Source organism: Seriola dumerili, unplaced genomic scaffold (assembly GCF_002260705.1).
Source record: "Seriola dumerili isolate Sdu_G_001 unplaced genomic scaffold, Sdu_1.0 BDQW01002174.1, whole genome shotgun sequence".
Lineage (NCBI taxonomy): Eukaryota > Metazoa > Chordata > Actinopteri > Carangiformes > Carangidae > Seriola > Seriola dumerili.
This window is the reverse complement of record NW_019176429.1, coordinates 734,751-754,141: the sequence shown is the minus strand read 5'-3', so window position 1 is coordinate 754,141 and position 19,391 is coordinate 734,751. Positions and strand designations below refer to the sequence as shown.

The following is a 19,391-nucleotide window of genomic DNA, read 5'->3' as shown; positions in this document are numbered from 1 at the left end:
TAGTGCCCAGACTCAGACTCAGGTGACATCACCTGAGGATAAGTCATCATACTTCACTCAGCTCCATCTGCAGACACTAAAGGGTTCACACTACTGTTGTAACGTTCTCCTTCTGACCAGCAGAAATCTGGAAGAAAAGATCCAGATTTTTAAATGAAATTTGAAATAAGAACTACTCACTAATAATTACTATAAAATATTAGTAAGAAACAGAATCAGATATGTTATTTTAACAATAATCTTAAGGATTAACATTTGAAGATTGTGTAAATATTGTTTGTGCATGTAGTTTGTAATGTTAGAAACAGGCTGGTCTGCCAGTGTTTTAATATGTAACATTTATGTATTTACTGATTATCCTGGTGATATGAAAGATACTGTATAATACCTGATATGTATTGTTAAAGGGCATATTCTCCATATTCTGATTGAACAGGTCTCTCTACTGCTGACAGATGTTAGAGGCTTTTATTCTGGCGAGGAATAAAGAGGCTGTGTGGATGTCTTAGCTGGTCTGAGGTCGCTCCCAGTAGGACATGCTGTGTTACACAGTGACGAGGAGGGGGAGTGTTACTGCAGTACAGTCTGTATCAGTGTAGAGCTTGTACTCTCAGAGAAATACTTGAAACTTTTAAATGTCTGAGTAGAGAGGGAGGTGAGAGGTGATGTGTGTGAAGGAAACCTGTCAGAGGAGAAGTGTTAACGTCATGTGTAGTCTGTAGGTAGTTGAGCATGTTTGTCTGTGAGGCCAAGTGCAGGGATTCTCTACATGCGATATTCTTCAAATGTCATTTTCATCCAGGATACATCTTCCTGCTTTATTTGTCATGAACAATATCATAAATATTTTATACTTAATAAATGTTGGAAATAAAATTACATTTTTGACTGTGTGTTCTGTCAGGCTCTGTTATACCAGCTCTTCACCACTAGAGGGGGCTCACATCTCATATTATCACAGTGCAGAGTTCCCCTGGCTTCAGTCAACAACTGATCAGACCTTTCAAGAATTTTTAAACATTCACTTTTATGGATGCCTCAAGTTTGTGTGTATCAGCATGGCTGTGATTATCATCCAGAGTCAAACAAAACCTAATACTACTACTGTCTAGCCTAAAGAAAACTTAAACTAACGGTTGCTATATCTAATTGGCCTCTGCACTGGAAAAATATTGAGCACTGACCTTTATACTTAACGTCTGAATAAGAAAAAATGATTCATCATAAAAAGGAATACATGTCATAAAAATGTCATAGAACACATTCTATTTAACTTTCTGATTCATGCAGACACTCTGTTACAACACTAATGTTTTAAAAACTAATGATGAGTAAACAGTTTTCATGTTTTGCAAGATAGAACCTTCTAATTCCAGCAAGTTCTCAGGATTACAAAGTTCTATTTGACCCCTTCCAAAATTTATAAATTTAACAGGATTTTGATATTGTACGTGTGGAATACATTTAAGTGACCTGTTCCACATGAGTTTTGCTATTTGGAATGCAAAAACTTTGAGGCTCAATGTCTCAAAACCGCTCAGAACAGAGAGAACCTTATGATTCCAAGGAGACGAATTGTATTTCATAATGAAGCACAATGTAAGTTCAATTAAGAAGCTTACTCGTCTGTTCATTCACAATTTTAATTCTCTCTCCATTCCTTGCTCCAATAAGCTGACTATGGGCATTTTCAGTAAATGGATCATATTTCACCTCGATCTCAATCAGCAAATCATATCGCTGCTTTCAACATTTAAATCTGTTCTCACTCTTCTGCTGTCAGTTGTCATTTCAGGCGAATTCGTCCCCTTTCACCTCCAGTCTTCATGTCCAGTGTCTAGATCGAGCTCATCAGAATCCACTTCACATCCAGCTCTTCTGCATTCTCTTCATTTGAAGAGAGGAGGCTCTGAGCCTCTCTGCTGATTGGCTGTTTTCTGAGTGATCTAATAAAAATATAGCAGGTTTCAGGTAAACACTCAGAGAAACCAAATCCTGCAAGGTTGGATGTTGGGTCCAGGTGGGCAGGGCATGTGACTGCGTAGTTGTGACATCACAAAGTTCCAGAAGTCCTGACGGCTGGTTTTAAAGCTCAGTTTCTGAATACAGGCTGTGTGCATTTCTCTGTGGACTGAGGCTTTGATGCTATCACAGTATTACTATAGACCCTAGACCTGTTTTATAATCAAACAACACATGGACAGAGACCTTTAGACTATATGGACCTTTATTACATCTGTACTTCTGTAAAGTTTCTGATGCCAGACATTTAATGGTATTTTTACACACTGGTGTTAAAACCTCCGGTTTTATTAAATGATCTGAGAACTTCAGTCATGACTTTCATGTCTTTCCCACTCAAATAAAAGTAAATATTTACTCCTTCACTGTTTAATGATCAATACAAAGGTACTATTCCACCATTATTTCCTGCAGGCATGTGTGTGTTTGTAGGTACAACAGAGATGTACTACAGTGAGTTCTGTTACCTTAAACAAGGACAACTTTATTAATGCTCAGGTAGCAAAATTATCTCTAAAATGACATTTCAAACATAAACACAAAGTAAACGTTCTGCTGAAAAGGTTCTTGTATATGAAGAAGTAAAGTTTGATACGTAGAGAAACGCATCGTCTGCAAACACTCACTCTCTGTCTCCTACATCCTACACTAGCACCAGCATGCAGTCCTCTAGGAAATCCAGTTCAAGCTAAATCCAGTGCCATCTAAAAACCCATTGGACTCTCATTCCAAAGTACATAGAGATTTACCATAAATAATTTATTATACTGAAATATCTCCATGCAAGTAAACAAAGACAGACAGAGGTCTGAAACACATCAAAACAAAGGGAGCACAAGGGAAACCTAGGATCTATGAAAATATATTCAACAGATTAAGACAAAAAATATATAAATACATTTACACCTATTCATATACATATGTACAGCAGCAATATATCACCCATGTGAATATCACAAATAATTTAGAAATCTCCTCTACAAGACGCATTGTTTGAAAATGTGAGCGTCTGTGGTTTGGTTAGTTTCAGAGACATGGTACCCCACAGTAGGGTTTAGGTTCATGCAGTGAATAGCAGCGCAGAATGTATTGAACCAAATCATCTGTAACATCAGCTGTTTAATATAAAGTGCACGGTACACATGATAATTTTATATATATATGATAAACCGAAAAATACCCTGGTTTATACTGATAGTGATAATACTTGAAAAAGGATGATTGATGTTTTGTCTTCAACAGTCAGTGTAGTGTACGACACATCTGAGTCGCCAGAGGTCAGCAGTGAGTGACAGATACTGGTTTTATCCAGACATTTAAATTCTGAATGATGTACAAACAGTCATCACTGTTTTTGGATGAGATTTAAAAAAAATGGTTCCCATGTCCTCCTGACAATTTCCCAGAAACAAACTGATATGTAACTGAGGATTTTTGTAAACTGTGTAGTCTGATTCAAATTATAAGTAAAACAGAGACAGTGTTCAGTCAGCTGCAGGTAGAAACTTGAGTTTAAAAGAGCCTGTTTCCCATTCATTAGATATTAGTTTTTTCAATAATGTATGGTAGCCCATTTCTGCCAGGAAAAGAACAAATAAATTAAATTTCTAGCTCATATTAAAGTCATAATTGTGAGACACTAAACAAAAAATGAAAAAGTTGAACTAAAATAAAGTAACATTTATGAGATAAACATTATTTATCTCGTAAATTTCATAAATTTCACTCAGTAAATCTTTTGTAAAGGTTTGTCTTGGTAAATTAAAATTATGAGTAATTGTGACTTTCCTTCTCATGACCTTTACTTCATAGATTCCATATTTTTGACAAGTAAAAATGGTCTTTTCAAACATCATTTTTACTATCATTATTATGACCATTATTATTACCTGTGACTTGTAATTTACAAACTCATAATTTTAAATTAATATATTATAATTTTGAATTTCACAAGTAAAATTGAAAAATATTCTAGATTGTCTGTTTCTAGGTTAATTGTGTCTGTTTGTTATTATTTTTCTGTCGAATCGGCTCAAATTCCTTTGAGCTAGAAACACGAAACTTGGCCCAATAACTGGACCTGCTTCCCATGAAACATGAACCCAATTGGCAACATGGTTGCAAAAATGCAGTTTGTATAATATAATATATTATACAGTGTGGAGTTTGCATGTTCTCCCCGTGCTTGTGTGGGTTCTCTCCGGGTACTCCGGCTTCCTCCCACAGGCCAAAGACATGCAAATGGGGACTAGGCTGATTGGTTACTCCAAATTGACCATGGGTATGAACGTGAGAGTGAATGGTTGTTTGTCTCTGTGTGCCCTGCGATGGACTGGCGACCTGTCCAGGGTGTACCCCGCCTCTCGCCCGAAAGGATGCTGGGATAGGCTCCAGCCCCCCCGCGACCCTACTAGAGGATAAGCGGTAGAAAATGAATGAATATATTATACAACTAATATATACTTTAAAAAAGCCTCTTGGACCATAAAGGCCGCCATGATGGATTTTCCACCATTCAGAATTTTTTGAAAAACACATTTTTGACATCTCCTGCTTAACTGTAGATCCAGTTTCTTTAGATCATCACTGGACCAAGCGTATCTAAAGTTGTCTAAATCTATAAACTTCTTCAATAAACAGGTCATAGGCCATAACTGATAATAATTTGTCCAATCATCAAAAATCTTTGTAGATATTTTCTGTGTTTGGAAACAGGCTGACCAAAGCATTTTGAGCTTGAACCATAGGGGGCGTCACAAATACCAATAATATGTACCTCAAAATCTGGAGGACAGGGGGCAAGTATTAACTAAAATCTAAAGTGACATAATGATTGGTGCATGTGGACGGGGCCTATTCATCATCATGATGCCATCTTATGCCTTTTCCCAATTTGCTGTGAGCGGGAACGAACCATTGAAACCTTGCAGGCTTTAGGATGATGGAACAAGAGTGTGATTGGTCTCACTCCCTATTTAAGCAAAATTAAACTACCTGAAGTGACTTTACCTGCTTGTTTTTCCTCACTGCTTTAATTTTGCCTGATTGAGTTGGTTCCTTCTGTTGAGTCAAAAAAGGGATTCAACCCTGAATCACCGCTTGTGTTTATATTTATTATTTGAACTATTTTCTGAGAGAAATGGGTCTTCACAGAAATTCCTTCAAATAAATGAACAGGTTCCTGATAAAAATGTCTTGTTTCCCTATAATTAGAACCAGATACAACCAGATAATTCTACTAGATGTTCAAAGAGATCATTAGGACAAAAATCAGACACTGTAAGTTACTGACTTGACAGTGTTGATGGCAAAGAAAAGTTCATCATCACCAGTATCTGTCTGATAGTGATTTCAACAGTTAATCTTATCTGATTCTTCTGTGATAAACGTGGCCTTGATGATATTCGGAGCTGAATGTTAATAACAGTCCTGTTCTGATTGTGTTGTCACTGATAAAGACTGACGAGCTGTGTCACATACTGACAGATAGCTTTTTAAACTCTGTTATAAATGTGTCTTTGTTCATTAAAGCAGCTTATTTACACATGTGTTTATTGCCTTACATAAGATTCACACACGTTTAAACCCTGTTCCCGGTCACATCACAGAGGCTCCTCTGTGTCTCTGAGATCAATAAATATCTATCATACATAAACAACATGAATGATTTCTACATTCAAAAGACAACTGATAGTTTATATTACTGATCAATAAATTAAAGATGTTCCTGAAACAGATCAGATCGGTTTAATTTAGTTTTCCTTCAGTGAGACAGACAGGAGATGCTGACGTGTTGATGGACGACAGCTTCGACAGGAGGAAGTCTCTGAGGAAGACTCCTCTGTGTCTGTGTCTCTGTCCCACAGCGGAATAAAAATCTCACAAACCACATCGTACATGCTCTAAAAACTAGTAGGAATATTTATGTAGCACAAACCTACCATATCTGACAAATCTAAACATCAGTCATTACAAATACAAACAACTCCTGGGTACAAAAGAAAACCAGCCTTAGAGTATCCAAGCTGGGATAAAGTCCTGATGCTTTATATTGCATCTTTACTCTACTCCTACAACACTACCACTGAATACCTCACCAGGAGGAGCAGGAGGAGGAGGAGGAGGAGGAAGAGGAAGAGGAGGACGTACATCAGCTCAGAGGAATCACCTCGGCTGTTCTGAGTCTATTTGGTCATTGTTTTAGAGAAAAGAAGCAGTCCCTACGTGGCAGTACAGGCTATAATGACCCCCACCCACTCGCCCACCCCCCGCACCCTCGCACCCCCTCACCCCCTCACATGATGATTTTTTCGTATGAACCTGCTTCATTTTACAAGGATGCCGTCCTTATAATCAGCATGCATCAGGGACAGGTGTTTCAGCTCTTCAGTGCAACTTTGAATCTGTTTTAACACACACACACACACACACACACACACACACACACACACACACACACACACACACACTAAACTAAATGACGTGTCTGAATCAAGTCATCACTGAAATCAACAGGACAAACAAAGGGTAAATTGTGCTTGTTTGTACACGAGTGGTCGTGTGAACAGGTCTGAGGTCTGGACGTCTGGTCCATGAGAACCTGCCCAGGTGTGTTCACCGCCTCCAGAGGAGAGATGTGCGTATGACTTGAATAAATAATCGATAGAACATCTGGAGTATTTACAGAGGTGCAGTATTTACAGGAGGAAAAGACAGACTCTCCATAATTCATCTCCAATACAAAACATGTCAGCTACAGCTGTGGTGCTGTTGAAGGTCATTATAAAAAGGTGAGTGGATAATGCCCTGGTTCTGTGTGTGTGGGGGGAGAACGTACGGAACACTTCTTCATGATGGTGACAGAAACTAAGATAACTGTGTCTGAAAACTTCATCTTCATCATCTGCACCACAGCACTAAACTACACCCTACACCCTACATCATTGCTTTAATCACTATTTCTCTAACAGACACACCTGTCCTCTCAGGTTAGCAGCTAGTTAAACCTAAACACAGGAAGAAGAAGAAGAAGAAGAAGAAGAAGAAGAAGAAGAAGAAGAAGAAGAAGAAGAAGAAGAAGAAGAAGAAGAAGAAGAAGAAGAAGAAGAAGAAGAAGAAGCAGTGGTCAGACAGCATGTGGTTGTGTTGTTGTCCTCAGTGCTGCTCTGTGTGGGGGGTGTAACAAGTCCTGCTGACACTGAATCAGATCTGTGGAGATCGTGTGTGTGTGTGTGTGTGTGTGTGTGTGTGTGTGTGTGTGTGTGTGTGTGTGTGTGTGTGTATGCGTGCGCGCGTGTGTGTGTGTGTGTGCGTGTCAGCCGTCCCGACAGGTGGGCAGGTTGACGAAGGTGAAGATGTTGTATTCGATGAGGCAGGAGAAACACAGGAAGACGGAGTAGAGGAGGAGACACACGAGACCAAGACGCTTGTCCAGCGTCCACTTGTTCAGGTGAACTCCGAGGACCTGGACAGATCAGCGGAGAGGAGTCAGGAAGCTGTCACACACTGACACTGATGGAGGCTGAGGTGAAACCAGCTGTTGTATACTCACAGTCAGAAACACAGACGCCAACAGCAGCCCCACAGAGAAGATCAGTCCTTTACTGTTCAGTTTGATCTGCAGGAGGATCACATGACACACATCAATATTCACATCTCAGTTCAATTCAACAGGCTTTACTGCATGACATTTTCAATGTGTTGCCAAAGCACAATTACAATCATTCAATGGAATTAAATTAACAATGAAAAAAACATCAATAACAATATTAATATGATAAAATACGATATAATTATTAATAGAATGAATTGATAATTAAATAAAGAATACAAAAAAAGCTATGAAATATATTAAACAAAACATATACACATATACCTACACATGTATACACACATACGTACATATACACATGGAAATATACGCATACATACACATAAGTAAAAGCAATTATCAAATAAATAAAGACAAAGGAGACAGTTTTATTCACATTTCTACACCAGTTAAGATTTTCCTCTCAGCTGTACAGTGAGTTTTAACCTGAACCTGCTCCACAGCAGACAGCAGACGATACAGTGCAGCATTCAGCAGATAAAGAGCCAGGTATTCTGTTCAGGAGCTGGTGGAGACAGGAGAGATACTGGCCCTGACTCCAGGTGAATCATAGTGCTGCTGTGTGTCCCTCAAGGGCCAAATTTATTTGGATTTGAATTTATTTAGGATTTAAAGCATTTAAAGAGTTAAGTAAACACAGCGGTGACTCAGTGACCAGTCAGCTACAAGAGGCTGCAGTGGTTCATGTACAGATGAGCCTCTGGAGGGAGGTCTGCATCTGCCCAGTTTGTTGGTTCCATGACGAGAAGGATTTGCAAATTTTAAATGAAATGTGCACGTGTGTGTTTAATCACTTTATTTGATCCCTTCATAATCCTTGGAGCCCTGCTTGTTTTACAGTACAACATCCAGAGCCTTTCTCTGAAAGTGCAAAGATAGAAGATGATGATGAAGATACCTGCTCTCCATCACTGGTGAACTCATCATCAGCCCCTCCCCTCATGTGAATCTAATGAACGTATTCTAATAATACAATCCTGAACATTACACTCGGCATTCAGAGTTGTGCTGCTACGACTGTAGATTCCAGGTATATTACAGATGTTGTACGACACCTGTCACCTTGATCCCTCCACAGAGGAAGAGTCAGTGTTCTGATTATTGTCATTATTCATAATTAATAATTGTTCCCATGGCTATACTTATTACATTGAAATATTGCTGTTAGAGCAATTAAAATCTAGTGAGTGTGCAGTCACACTCTGCTGTGTGTGTGACAGAGTGTGTGTGGATTGTGTGATTATCTTCCTGTGTGACATGATCAAACTCCATCACTTCTCAGAACCAGAACATCAACACTCATTAATGGAGCAGTCGGTCTCTGTGTTTGTTTCACGGGGTAGATGTAAAAATAGAGTAAACATTTTTACTTGTAACACAGAGTCTCACAGTGATGTGTGTGTGGAAAATCCTGGCTACTGTAATGAGCTGCGGTCAGCAGATCTTTCCAGTACAGTTATTTGATCTTTGCAGAAGGTTGGTGGTTTTTTAATGATATAATGTTCGTATTCAGTGTTGCACATTACAGTGAGAGTACCCTCTTGAAAGCGGTGACAGAGCTGAGGCAGGAAGGAGACCAGGGCCCTCATTAATCGACTGTTCTGAGTACCCTAATTTATCAGCTTCTTGTAGTGCTTGATGTGCATACATATGAATCTCTCTGGCCCAGCAGCGAACAGTTAGAACCTCAGACCAACAGTTACACAAAGTCCAGCTCTGTAATCAACATGTCGTAATGATGTGAAATATGGTTCCTGCATTCCTGTTAAAATTGTCTCTTTCAGAGTAAATGGAGCCCATCTACTTCCTGTTGTTTCTCTGGTCCTGCACCACTGATGTGCTTTAACCTATCATCAGTCTGCATTAACAATGAGCTGCTTCAGTATCACTCATTTTAATTGACAGGTATCCATTATTGATTTTTCAGTTATGTTTAAACTGATGAAAGTGAAACAAAATGCAAATACAAACTCATGTCTGAGTTTGTATTGAGGTGGTTCTGAGCTCAGTGTCCATGCTGTATTCTGCAGATCTTTTATCGGACCATCACTGAATTATCTGTCAGTCATGAGTCTTATGTATCATTGCCCCAGTGCATACTGGGAAACTTTCCCACATGCTACAGGATCTTTTTCTGCTTTACTATCTGAACCTTGTTGTCTGGCTCGCAGGATGTAGTCGACCATATTTGGGATTGTGGAAGTGTGTCGGTCTGATTCTGTACCTGAGCCTGAGCCTGCACCTGTACTAGCAGATGGATATAGAACAGGTGAGATTCATGGTTGCTCACTGTGTGAAGTTGATGAATACAATGTCTTTTTGTTCATACACACACATTCAGAGCTTTTTGTTGCTTTGATCAGTGAGGCCTCTGGTTTCAGAGCTGCTGAAACAACAGCTGAGTCATTACTGAAACATGCCACACCCACTTCTCCAGTGAAGTTTGTCTTCATGTCTTTAGCTTGAGTTGAAGTCATTATGGATTTATTTTTTTAGTTTTTTTTATAGCTAAAACAGAGAAGAAGACATGCAGGAGTGTGCTGCTTACATCAGAGCCGTAGTTGATAGCCAGGGTCTTCAGAGCCCAGGGGAGACCAAGCCCCACCAAGATGTCAAACACATTACTGCCAATGGAGTTGGACACGGCCATGTCTCCCAGTCCTGAACACAGAGACAGACATGGAGTCTTAGAGCAGCAGAGACCAGGAGACAGGAAAAGAAACGTACAGACAGTATGGAGGGTGTGGATGAAGGCAGGTCCACCTGCAGTGAGATCACCTGTCCAACTGACATGCCCTGAAACAAACAACAAAGAGACAGCAGCTACAAAGAGAGGGACGGACGACTAAACTGTGGTGGCAAGTGTGTGCCTCACAGTGAGCCACCACACACACACACACACACATAGACAGACAGGGCCGTTTAAATATTTGATGGCAGCAGCAAGAATAAACACAGATGAAAGGATGGAGGAAGGAACCCGGTCAGGCTGTTTCCTCTCCACCCCCCCCTTCTCTTACAAGCTCACCATAGAGACAGAAGAGGGACAGTGGAAAGAGATGACAGGATCACCCCCCACCTTCCACCCTCCACCCTCTACTTTTTTCTACCTCTGTCATCTCCTCCCCTCTCCAGCTCTTTGATAGTGGCTTCACTTTGATTCTGTTTGGCCTCCATAGGTATGAGTAGGTGGGTATTTGTGCAACCTGGTCGTCACAGTCTACATGTGTCCAACTAATGTAGTTTAACCATAATCCACTGCTCAGGAAAAATCCATGGAGTTGCCAAAATTTACATCCTCAGTAACAGTATGAGAAACCGATGAGAAAAACAACAGGCTAACCCTTCATACAGCGTGTGTCTATGTGTGTGTGTGTGTGTGTGTGTGTGTGTGTGTGTGTGTGTGTGTGTGTGTGTGTGTGTGTGTGGTTACCTTGTCTTGCCACTATAAGGCTGGCCATGCAGTCAGGTACGCTGGTGCCAGCTGCTAAGAAGGTGATGCCCATGATGACATCGGGGATGCCGAGAGTGAAGCCTATGACAGTAACCTGACACACAGAGACAGGACAGTTGTGTGTGTGTGTTTTATTAACTGTTGGTGCAGCTCACAGAGACATGGTAGAAAGATAGAGATTTAGAGATATTAAAACTTTAAACCACAGCTACCACAGAGTAGAACATCACTGACACCAGTCACTCACCATCCAGACCATGATGTAGGAGAAGCCGGCGATCCACATGGTGGAGGCGACGAAGGACAGCATGAAGCAGTTCTCCCAGCGAGGCGTGGAGCAGTTGGGGACGGTGAAGTATAGCAGCAGGCACAGAGGCCAGGCCAGCAGCCACTTCAGCTTGTTACACATCCCCGCTGCAAAACACACAGAGTCACACCGTCAGTACACTGACACATGGGCTGTATGAGGAGGGAGGAAAAACACTGATTATCATGTACTCTCGTACTGTAAAGACCCTCTGACACTGAGGCCAGGTGCTAAACTGGCCTGCCTGCAGTTCTGACTTGTCACCCATTGAAAATGTTTGGCGCATTATGAAACGTAAAAAACAACAAAGGGGACCCTGAACTGTTGAGCAGGTGAAATCACACACCAAAGCAAGAATGGGAAAACATTCCACTTTCAGTATTACAGCAATTGGTCTCCTCAGTTCCCAAACGCTCACAGAGTGTTGTTAAAGAAGAGGTGATGCAACAGAGTGGTAAACATGACCCTGTCCCAACTTTTTTGAAACATGTTGGCATCAAATTCAAAATCGGCATCTAATTTTCAAAAAACAATGAATATTCTCAGTTTCAACATTTGATGTGTTGTTTTTGTGCTATTTTCAATTAAATCTGGGGTTTCAATGTTTTGCAAATCATCACATTCTGTTTCTATTTACGTTTTACACAGCGTCCAAACTTTTTTGGAAAACAGGGTTGTACATGTGAAAACATGAATTAAAAGTTAAAACTGAAATAAAATGTGTGTTTCTTTGCTTATCAATACTATTATTATTATTTATTTCATGGTTTGCCCTGAGGCCTGTACTATGAAGCAGGATTTGAGGTTAACCAGGTAACTTCAGGGTTAACTCTGGGTTTTCAGTCCTCCGACAGTGGTTGACTCGTTACCGGGTTAAATCACCATGGTAACTTATGCTGAACTCCTAACCTGCTCCAGCGCAGGTTAACTTCAGAGGATCAGATCAAAACCGGTCAACAGCCAAACTACTGACCAAATCACTGGAAAAACTGAGTCATCATTCGTACAGGATCCTGACAGGGACAAAGAGTTATCTATAATAACGAGCAGCAGATATGAAATATAATCAGTGGAATAGTTTTCCTGTTTGAGTCTTTCCATGTGTCCACTATGGTTTTAAAACAAAGCTTCTAAAAATTTATAGAAATGTTGTTAAAAAAGGAGTTTATCACGCTAAATAAATAGCCTATATAATAACAATTATAGTTTCATTTTAACTGAACAAAAATTCTTTAATCCGACAGGATTCCTGACAGTGATGAAGCTTTTACTCTCTTCTTCATCACTGAGCTCAGAATAACATGAGGGGACTCTGTGACCACAACTGGAAATAAAAACTAAACCTCTGGTGTCTTTGATTAGAACAGTTAGCTACACACTGTTAATTATTTCCATGATTATAAATGAACATTTCAGTCATTCTGACTCATCAGACATCAACTACTTCTCCCCTTTCTTTTCTTTTTCTCCTCTCTGCAGCAGAAACAGTCTGACATTAACTTTAACTGTTTTCTCTGCATCACATGTTCATAACAGTTTGTTCATCATCAGACAAAAGAGCAAAAATACTCAAACCTATTGGTAACGATAGTGATCAATAGTCTGACTTTAATAGAAATTATATTTAGACATGGCAATAATATTTTTTTATTCCAGTCATGTGATCATATTGTTTATATTTCACCTTGTTAAATATCACTTTTCGAGGTAAACCCAGGGTTAACTGAGCCAGTTGATAACCAGCTTCGTAGTACAGGTTATCAGGATGGCCAATGTTAAGTTCAGTCAAGCCAGATAACTAAAAGTTATCCTGGGTATGTTGAACTTGCTTTGTAGTACAGGCCTCAGATGGACACTTTATGTATGATCACTTTTGGTGTTTGTTTTGGACTCTGTTTGGACTTTTGATGATTTCCTGTTTTATTTTGTAGTACATTCCCTTGTGTGTCCCATGTTTGTTTTACTTCCTGTCTTGTGTTTCCCTCCTTGTTGATTTTCTGCCCCGTCCAAATGTGTTTCACCTGTGTTCAATCAACCTTGCCTCTCATGTGTATTTAGTCTCTGTGCTCCCCTTGTCTTTGTTAGTTCATCTGTTGTTCTTCATTTTGGATTGTTGCAGTTCCTGGTGTCTTTTGATCCTGTGCCCCCAGTGTTTTAGCTTTTTCTGTTTTGCCTGTTAAATTCCTAGTATTTGCCTAGTTTTTGGATTGGTTGTCAACTGTCTTGTGTTGGCTGCATTTGGGTTCAATATTTCTCTCAGAAATGGAAAAAAAATTGAATATTGATCAGATATTAAGCTAGCAGATAAAAACGAATGGCAAAACAAATTTGTATTAGGACAAGGACAAGCAACAGTCCATCAGTTGGTCTGGTTTGCTAGAGTTGTCTTAGTACTAAAAACTCACTGACCATACCTGGCAGTCCTCCAGGAAATATTTACCACATGTGACTCACAGATTAAACAGCCAAGAAACAGCATGTTAATTACTGAGATTTAGAGATGTTCATACAAATATTGTTGAACTCTGGAGACAGCTAAACTAACTGTCACCCCCTGCCTCCAGTCTTAAGGCTAAGTGAGGCTAATCGCCTCCTAGCACACAGACATGAGAGTGGTGACAACAAACTCATCTCTGCAGAGTGTCAACACAGTCCACATGGATCCACCTCCACCTGGTACCTGGGCACTGGAAGGGTACAAAGGGTCCGTCTCCATCCTCTTCCTCTTCCTCTTCGTCATTTTCGTTGTTCTCATTGTCCTCGTTCTCCGTCTCATTTCCCGCCTCTCGGTCGTCATGGTGAACATTGACACCCCTCTCTGCCCCGGACAGCCCATTTTCTATGCCCCGCCTACTTCCTCCTTTCCCAGGAACATCAGAGTCTCCATTGGTCAAAGTCCGTGTGTTGATCAGACGCTGCCTCTGTATCATGAATACACAAAAGCAGGAGGGGCTAAGCACATATTCCACTGATGAAAACAGACACATCCCAATTTAAATTCAACTCAAGTTTCATTAATACATAGGCTACATTTGTATAAATATATTTACACATAGGTATATTTACACAGGGAATCATCTTTATTTTGTCTGTCAAAGTTAAGAAAATGATCAAAATCCGTCCAAAAGAAGACAAAAATCATTCTAAGGTAGAAAAGGCAGATACATGTGAAGACTCCAGGCCTCTGAGTGGGCGGGTCAGTGTATATATGATTGACAACTGAGGCAGCAGAGATACAAACAGTGTTTTAGTTAGAAGTGGTTTAAAAGAATAAAAGGTTTGATAACTGCTAACTGAGCCCTCTTACACTTTGTCAACATTGAGACTTTGGGAGTGTGTTTGATAATGATGTTTCTGAGACCAACAACCTGATGAACACATTCACTGGTCAATTGACCAATGGGGGACTACCAGCTAAAATCCAGGCCGGCTGGTGGACCGTCAGGACAGCCCTAAAGTTTTCAAAGTTTTTACTGCTCCGTCACTGTCTTCACTGGCTTCATCAGTGTCATTTGTGCAGCCAGTCCCAGTGGATCAGTTCAAACCTGAATTTCTTTCCAACTCTGACCGGGGAGCCAATACTGGTCTGGTTTACTGGGAGGGGAACCCTATGAGCTGCTAAAGGGTCCAGCTGGACTCAGAACTGTTTTTTCTTCTCCTCGATGTGTCAGTAACTTGATGGTTCATAATGTTGTCTGTTTTCATTAGTGATGGCTACAGTAGACATGCTAACTAGCTGTTTCCCATATTATAAATGTGTTCTGCAAAAATTGCTATCACTACCTGCATTTCTGTGGAGCATATCACAGCAATGCTAGCATGGGCTAATGGTTGTGGCTGGATTGTTTCTTTTGTTAGCTCTTGTGTACACAGGATAACTTTATTCAGTCGTCCGTCTTGGTGTGTGTTTAGTGTCTCTTTTCACTGTGCTCTGTAACACCTTGCTGACAAAATGTGAAGGGGGGGAAGGTGGGGTTGTGGCTGAACAGAGGATGGAGGTGTGGCCGACAATGCATTAGTTTTGTTCTGAGATGCTGGTGGTCTAGTGCGACATCTAATGGCCATGACAATCGTTTACAGAACCTTTAACACATATTTATCTTTTACTCCATGTAAACAGATGTGTACGGCACCATGAAGACACTACTGTCAAATTTGTTTCATCCCTGTTTGAACGATAACACACAGCACAGGAACTGTTTCACACACACACCCCTGTCTTTAGACATCATTCATTTGGAAGCTGTTCTGAATGCTAGCCACTGGCTAATTATCTATTAGCTATCTAATCTAATCAAATCAAGTTTATCTGTAAAGCACATTCAAAACAACCAGAGTTGACCAAAGTGCTGTACAATAAAATACAAAGAAATAACATGACATGGTAACAGCCAAAAGGAAACAAAGGAAAGGAGATAACATTTGAGATGACTTAACTGTCCCACAGGCAGAGACAGACAAGAACAGTTTGACATGAAGATACAGAGGATAAAAGTCGCTGGATGTTTGTTTGACAGTTTGTTAAGTGAGCTAAGGTGAAACATGAGGCATGTGTCCATGGTTGTATGTAAAAGTTAAAAAGCTAGTCTCTTTGTGTTGCCTGTAAAAGAAAAATGTTTTCATCCAATGGTTCTGTTAATGTATCTGGTATTAGGGTCACATTGAAGAAAAAACTATCTGACATTTCGAGAATAAAGTCATAATATCAAAAGAATCAAGTCCTTATTTAACAAGCAAAGTCATAAAACATTATGAGAATAAAGTCGTAACTTTAAGTTCTGTGTTGTTTTAGAGGGGAAATATAAGAAGCTTTAAAATGAAGTATGTGGAGCCTGACCACATTTCCTGTAACTTGGCTGGTTGGTGGGGGAAACAACCGTGTGGAGTTGATTCTGGTATTAATCTAATCAGAAGAGCAGATCTGTTCATAATAAAACATGAAAGGTATATTTGCTGCAATGGCTTCAATCAGTTTGATTTAAAGGTTTTCTGTGATTTAAACATCTTATGTCTTGACCAGTGACTGAGAGATGCACCATGGGTAAAGCCTGTAGCCCTCAGTGTTGGATCTACTCTGTGGCTGTGGCCTCTGTGCAGCAGCAGATTACCTTGTTAAAGGAGCTGTCTGACAAACACACTGCTGTCCCACTCAAATTGGAAACGGCACCAATCTGTTTTTTTCCTATTTTTTCCATTAGGAGCTCAGCTGCAGACGTCTGTGTGCCCTCACCTCAGTGATGAGCATCCGTGAGGCCATGGTGAGGCGGGTTCTGGGGGAGAAGTGGCTGGTGATCATGATCCTCATGCCGGCCTCAGAGAAGGACAGCTGATGGGGGTATGCTGAGAGCAGCTCGTCCACCATCAGCACTGATGGCTTCCTATGGTGGTTCGCTGTAGACACACACACACACACACACACACACACACACACATACATATGGTGACTACTACAACAACATGTCCATTTACACCATCTAACACACAGTTCAACAGCATCGTCGCTCAGTTATCACACACGGCAGATAACAGCTATCTCCATGACAACAGTCTCCATCTGAGGGAGGCTGTAAGGTGTTTGAGAGCTCTGAACAAAGATAGTAAGTGGACCTTGAGTTAAACAGGTTAAAAACAATCACTTCCTGTATTAATGATGAATCCCAGTACCTTTCTTTAACAGAACAGCTGTAGCGTCACATCCATCGTCCAGCTCAGCGTTACTGGCTGCTCCGTTCCTCAGAGACGGCGAGTTTTTCTTCCTTATCTCCAGGAAACGAACCACATAGGAATTCATCCTGCAACAGACATGTGATCCAGATAACAACCAGCAGCTCGGACCGCATCACAAACCACATGTCAGACCGTAAGAGGTTTAGGGTCAGACCAAGCTCTAGGCTTGGGCACAGGGGGGCAATGCCCCACCAAATGCTCCAAACCTTCACTAAATTGTCCTGTTTGATCCCAAAATTCAAAAAGTGTCCGTAAAATTATTTTATTTTGTCCTTGTAGATTTGACTAATCACAAACATGCCACATTCAAATGATCAGGTTTACTTGTATCTGGTTGGTTGGTCTGGCCATATAAAAACTATATACAGTGGGGAGAGCAGTTAGTTCACTACCATCTCACTTCATCACTACTCTCTGGTTACAGTCTACTGTGTTCACACTCAGTGACTTGATCCCGAGAAATCAGCCTGGTTTTAGTTTTAGTTCATCCATGAGGTTTGATCTCTAGATCTAACAGATTTGCCAACTTGCAACTTAGAACTTACGGTATTTGGAATTATTTATTGTCAATCATTTGCAATCACCTTCTAGACGTAGTGTTAAGCTAGTTAGCTGCATGTGTATTAGGGTACGATAACTTCAGTTTTACCACCAGTTTTCAGTGGTTCACTCACTGTGCTTCAATCTCTCTGTCTCTCTCTCTCCCTCACCATGCACTGATTTCTGGTTGTTTCTGGGCCATAGTCAACAGAGGCAGCCTTTCCCGGTGTTGTCTCACGGTACTACTCCTCAGCTCAACCCGACAGGAAGGGGGACTATGTATTATTAGATTCTATTGCTTTAGTTTTAGACAACATAAAACAGTGCATGTTGTAGCTTACAGTCCTAAAGAACAGTCAGCGAGGACCCCAGTAGCGGCCCCTGAAGTACGGCACTTAGTGACCAGTCAACATCTCTTAATGCCCCCCAAATCAAAGCAGTCTAGAACCACGCCTGGTGAGGGTCCATCCTGACCCAGGTGGTCATGAAGAACAATGCACTTCATTGACAGAGGCTGACCACAAATGACCAGGAATGTTGTTTCACAATAAAAGCTGGAGGAGAGCCTTCTGATTGGTCAATGTCAACATTGCACTGAAATACTCTGAGAGGCTGCTCACAAGGCTGGTGACCCCTCTGTTAATGTGTCCTTATTTTAGCGATCAAAAGGCATCAATCAGCGTTGATCTTTACTCACTTCATGATCAGAATGTAGACGAAATACATCAGGATCAGCGTGAGAGCTTCCCACCTGGAAACACAGTATGTGTCAGTGACAGAGCTGACTGTCTGTCATTCATTCAATCATTCAATACTTGTGTGTAAAGTCCACTCACCAAACCACCTTCTCATCATATATGAACTGTAGAGTGGAAGAAACATGACAGAGTGAACATCAAAGACTTCAACATGTCTACATATACAGCTGGTTACTGGTTGTTAAATGAGATGGTACCAGCTTTTAATATTATACCACTGTTAATATGTATATATCAATATATGAAGCTGGTGCTCACCACTATAAGTGCAGAGATAGACAGGGTGTAGTAGACAGAGTCTCTGAGCAGAGGCCAGCAGGAGAGACGAATCGTCTGTGACACACACACACACACACGCGCGCGCACACACACACACACACACACACACACAGAAGTGAGACAATACTAAAACCTGCAGACACTGAATGACAATTTTTTGTCCTGTTGAATAACACATCCCACAAGGCACTCACTGCTGTGCACTACTAACAAGATAAACCAAGCTGTGTGTGTGTGTGTGTGTGTGTGTGTGTGTGTGTGTGTGTGTGTGTATGTGTGTGTATTATGTAACTTGTAATCTAAATAGAAAAAAAAATCTTTCAAGTATGTTTCTCTTTTCCTTGTGGATTACAGCAGTGAGCAGATATCACTCTCTGCCAAACACACTTTTATACTGTAACACAATAAGTCAGCTGTGATGAGACAGAGTGGTTTTAATCCAAGGTTTTTCATGTGAACACTGATATGTACTGCAAACTGTTCTCAGAAAGTAAAACATGAATATAATGTTTGACAGAGGCTTTGACTCAACATCTGTCTGTCTATATATTATAATGTGCACATGTTTGAAGTGGCCTTCACTGGTTTACTGGATTACAGTGAGACTGACATGAGAGCAATACTGAAATGGTGTGTGTGTGTGTGTGTGTGTGTGTGTGTGTGTGTGTGTGTGTGTGTGTGTGTGTGTGTGTG

The 19,391-nt window shown here is 40.6% G+C and overlaps 1 protein-coding gene across 1 annotated transcript in view; it reads right to left on the bottom strand.

Annotated features, from left to right (window-relative positions):
• Positions 1–7,336: 7,336 nt before the first annotated feature.
• LOC111239229 (sodium/potassium/calcium exchanger 3-like) overlaps positions 7,337–19,391 on the bottom strand; it is a 46,857-nt gene continuing 34,802 nt past the window's right edge. The window contains exons 8-18 of the mRNA XM_022769061.1: positions 18,678–18,752; positions 18,498–18,523; positions 18,359–18,412; positions 17,059–17,186; positions 16,625–16,785; positions 14,075–14,315; positions 11,335–11,501; positions 11,067–11,181; positions 10,182–10,294; positions 7,574–7,639; positions 7,337–7,486 (exon numbers count right to left, since the gene is read on the bottom strand). Of these exons, the coding sequence (XP_022624782.1) occupies positions 7,337–7,486; positions 7,574–7,639; positions 10,182–10,294; positions 11,067–11,181; positions 11,335–11,501; positions 14,075–14,315; positions 16,625–16,785; positions 17,059–17,186; positions 18,359–18,412; positions 18,498–18,523; positions 18,678–18,752 (1,296 nt within the window). The remainder of the gene's footprint in view (positions 7,487–7,573; positions 7,640–10,181; positions 10,295–11,066; positions 11,182–11,334; positions 11,502–14,074; positions 14,316–16,624; positions 16,786–17,058; positions 17,187–18,358; positions 18,413–18,497; positions 18,524–18,677; positions 18,753–19,391) is intronic.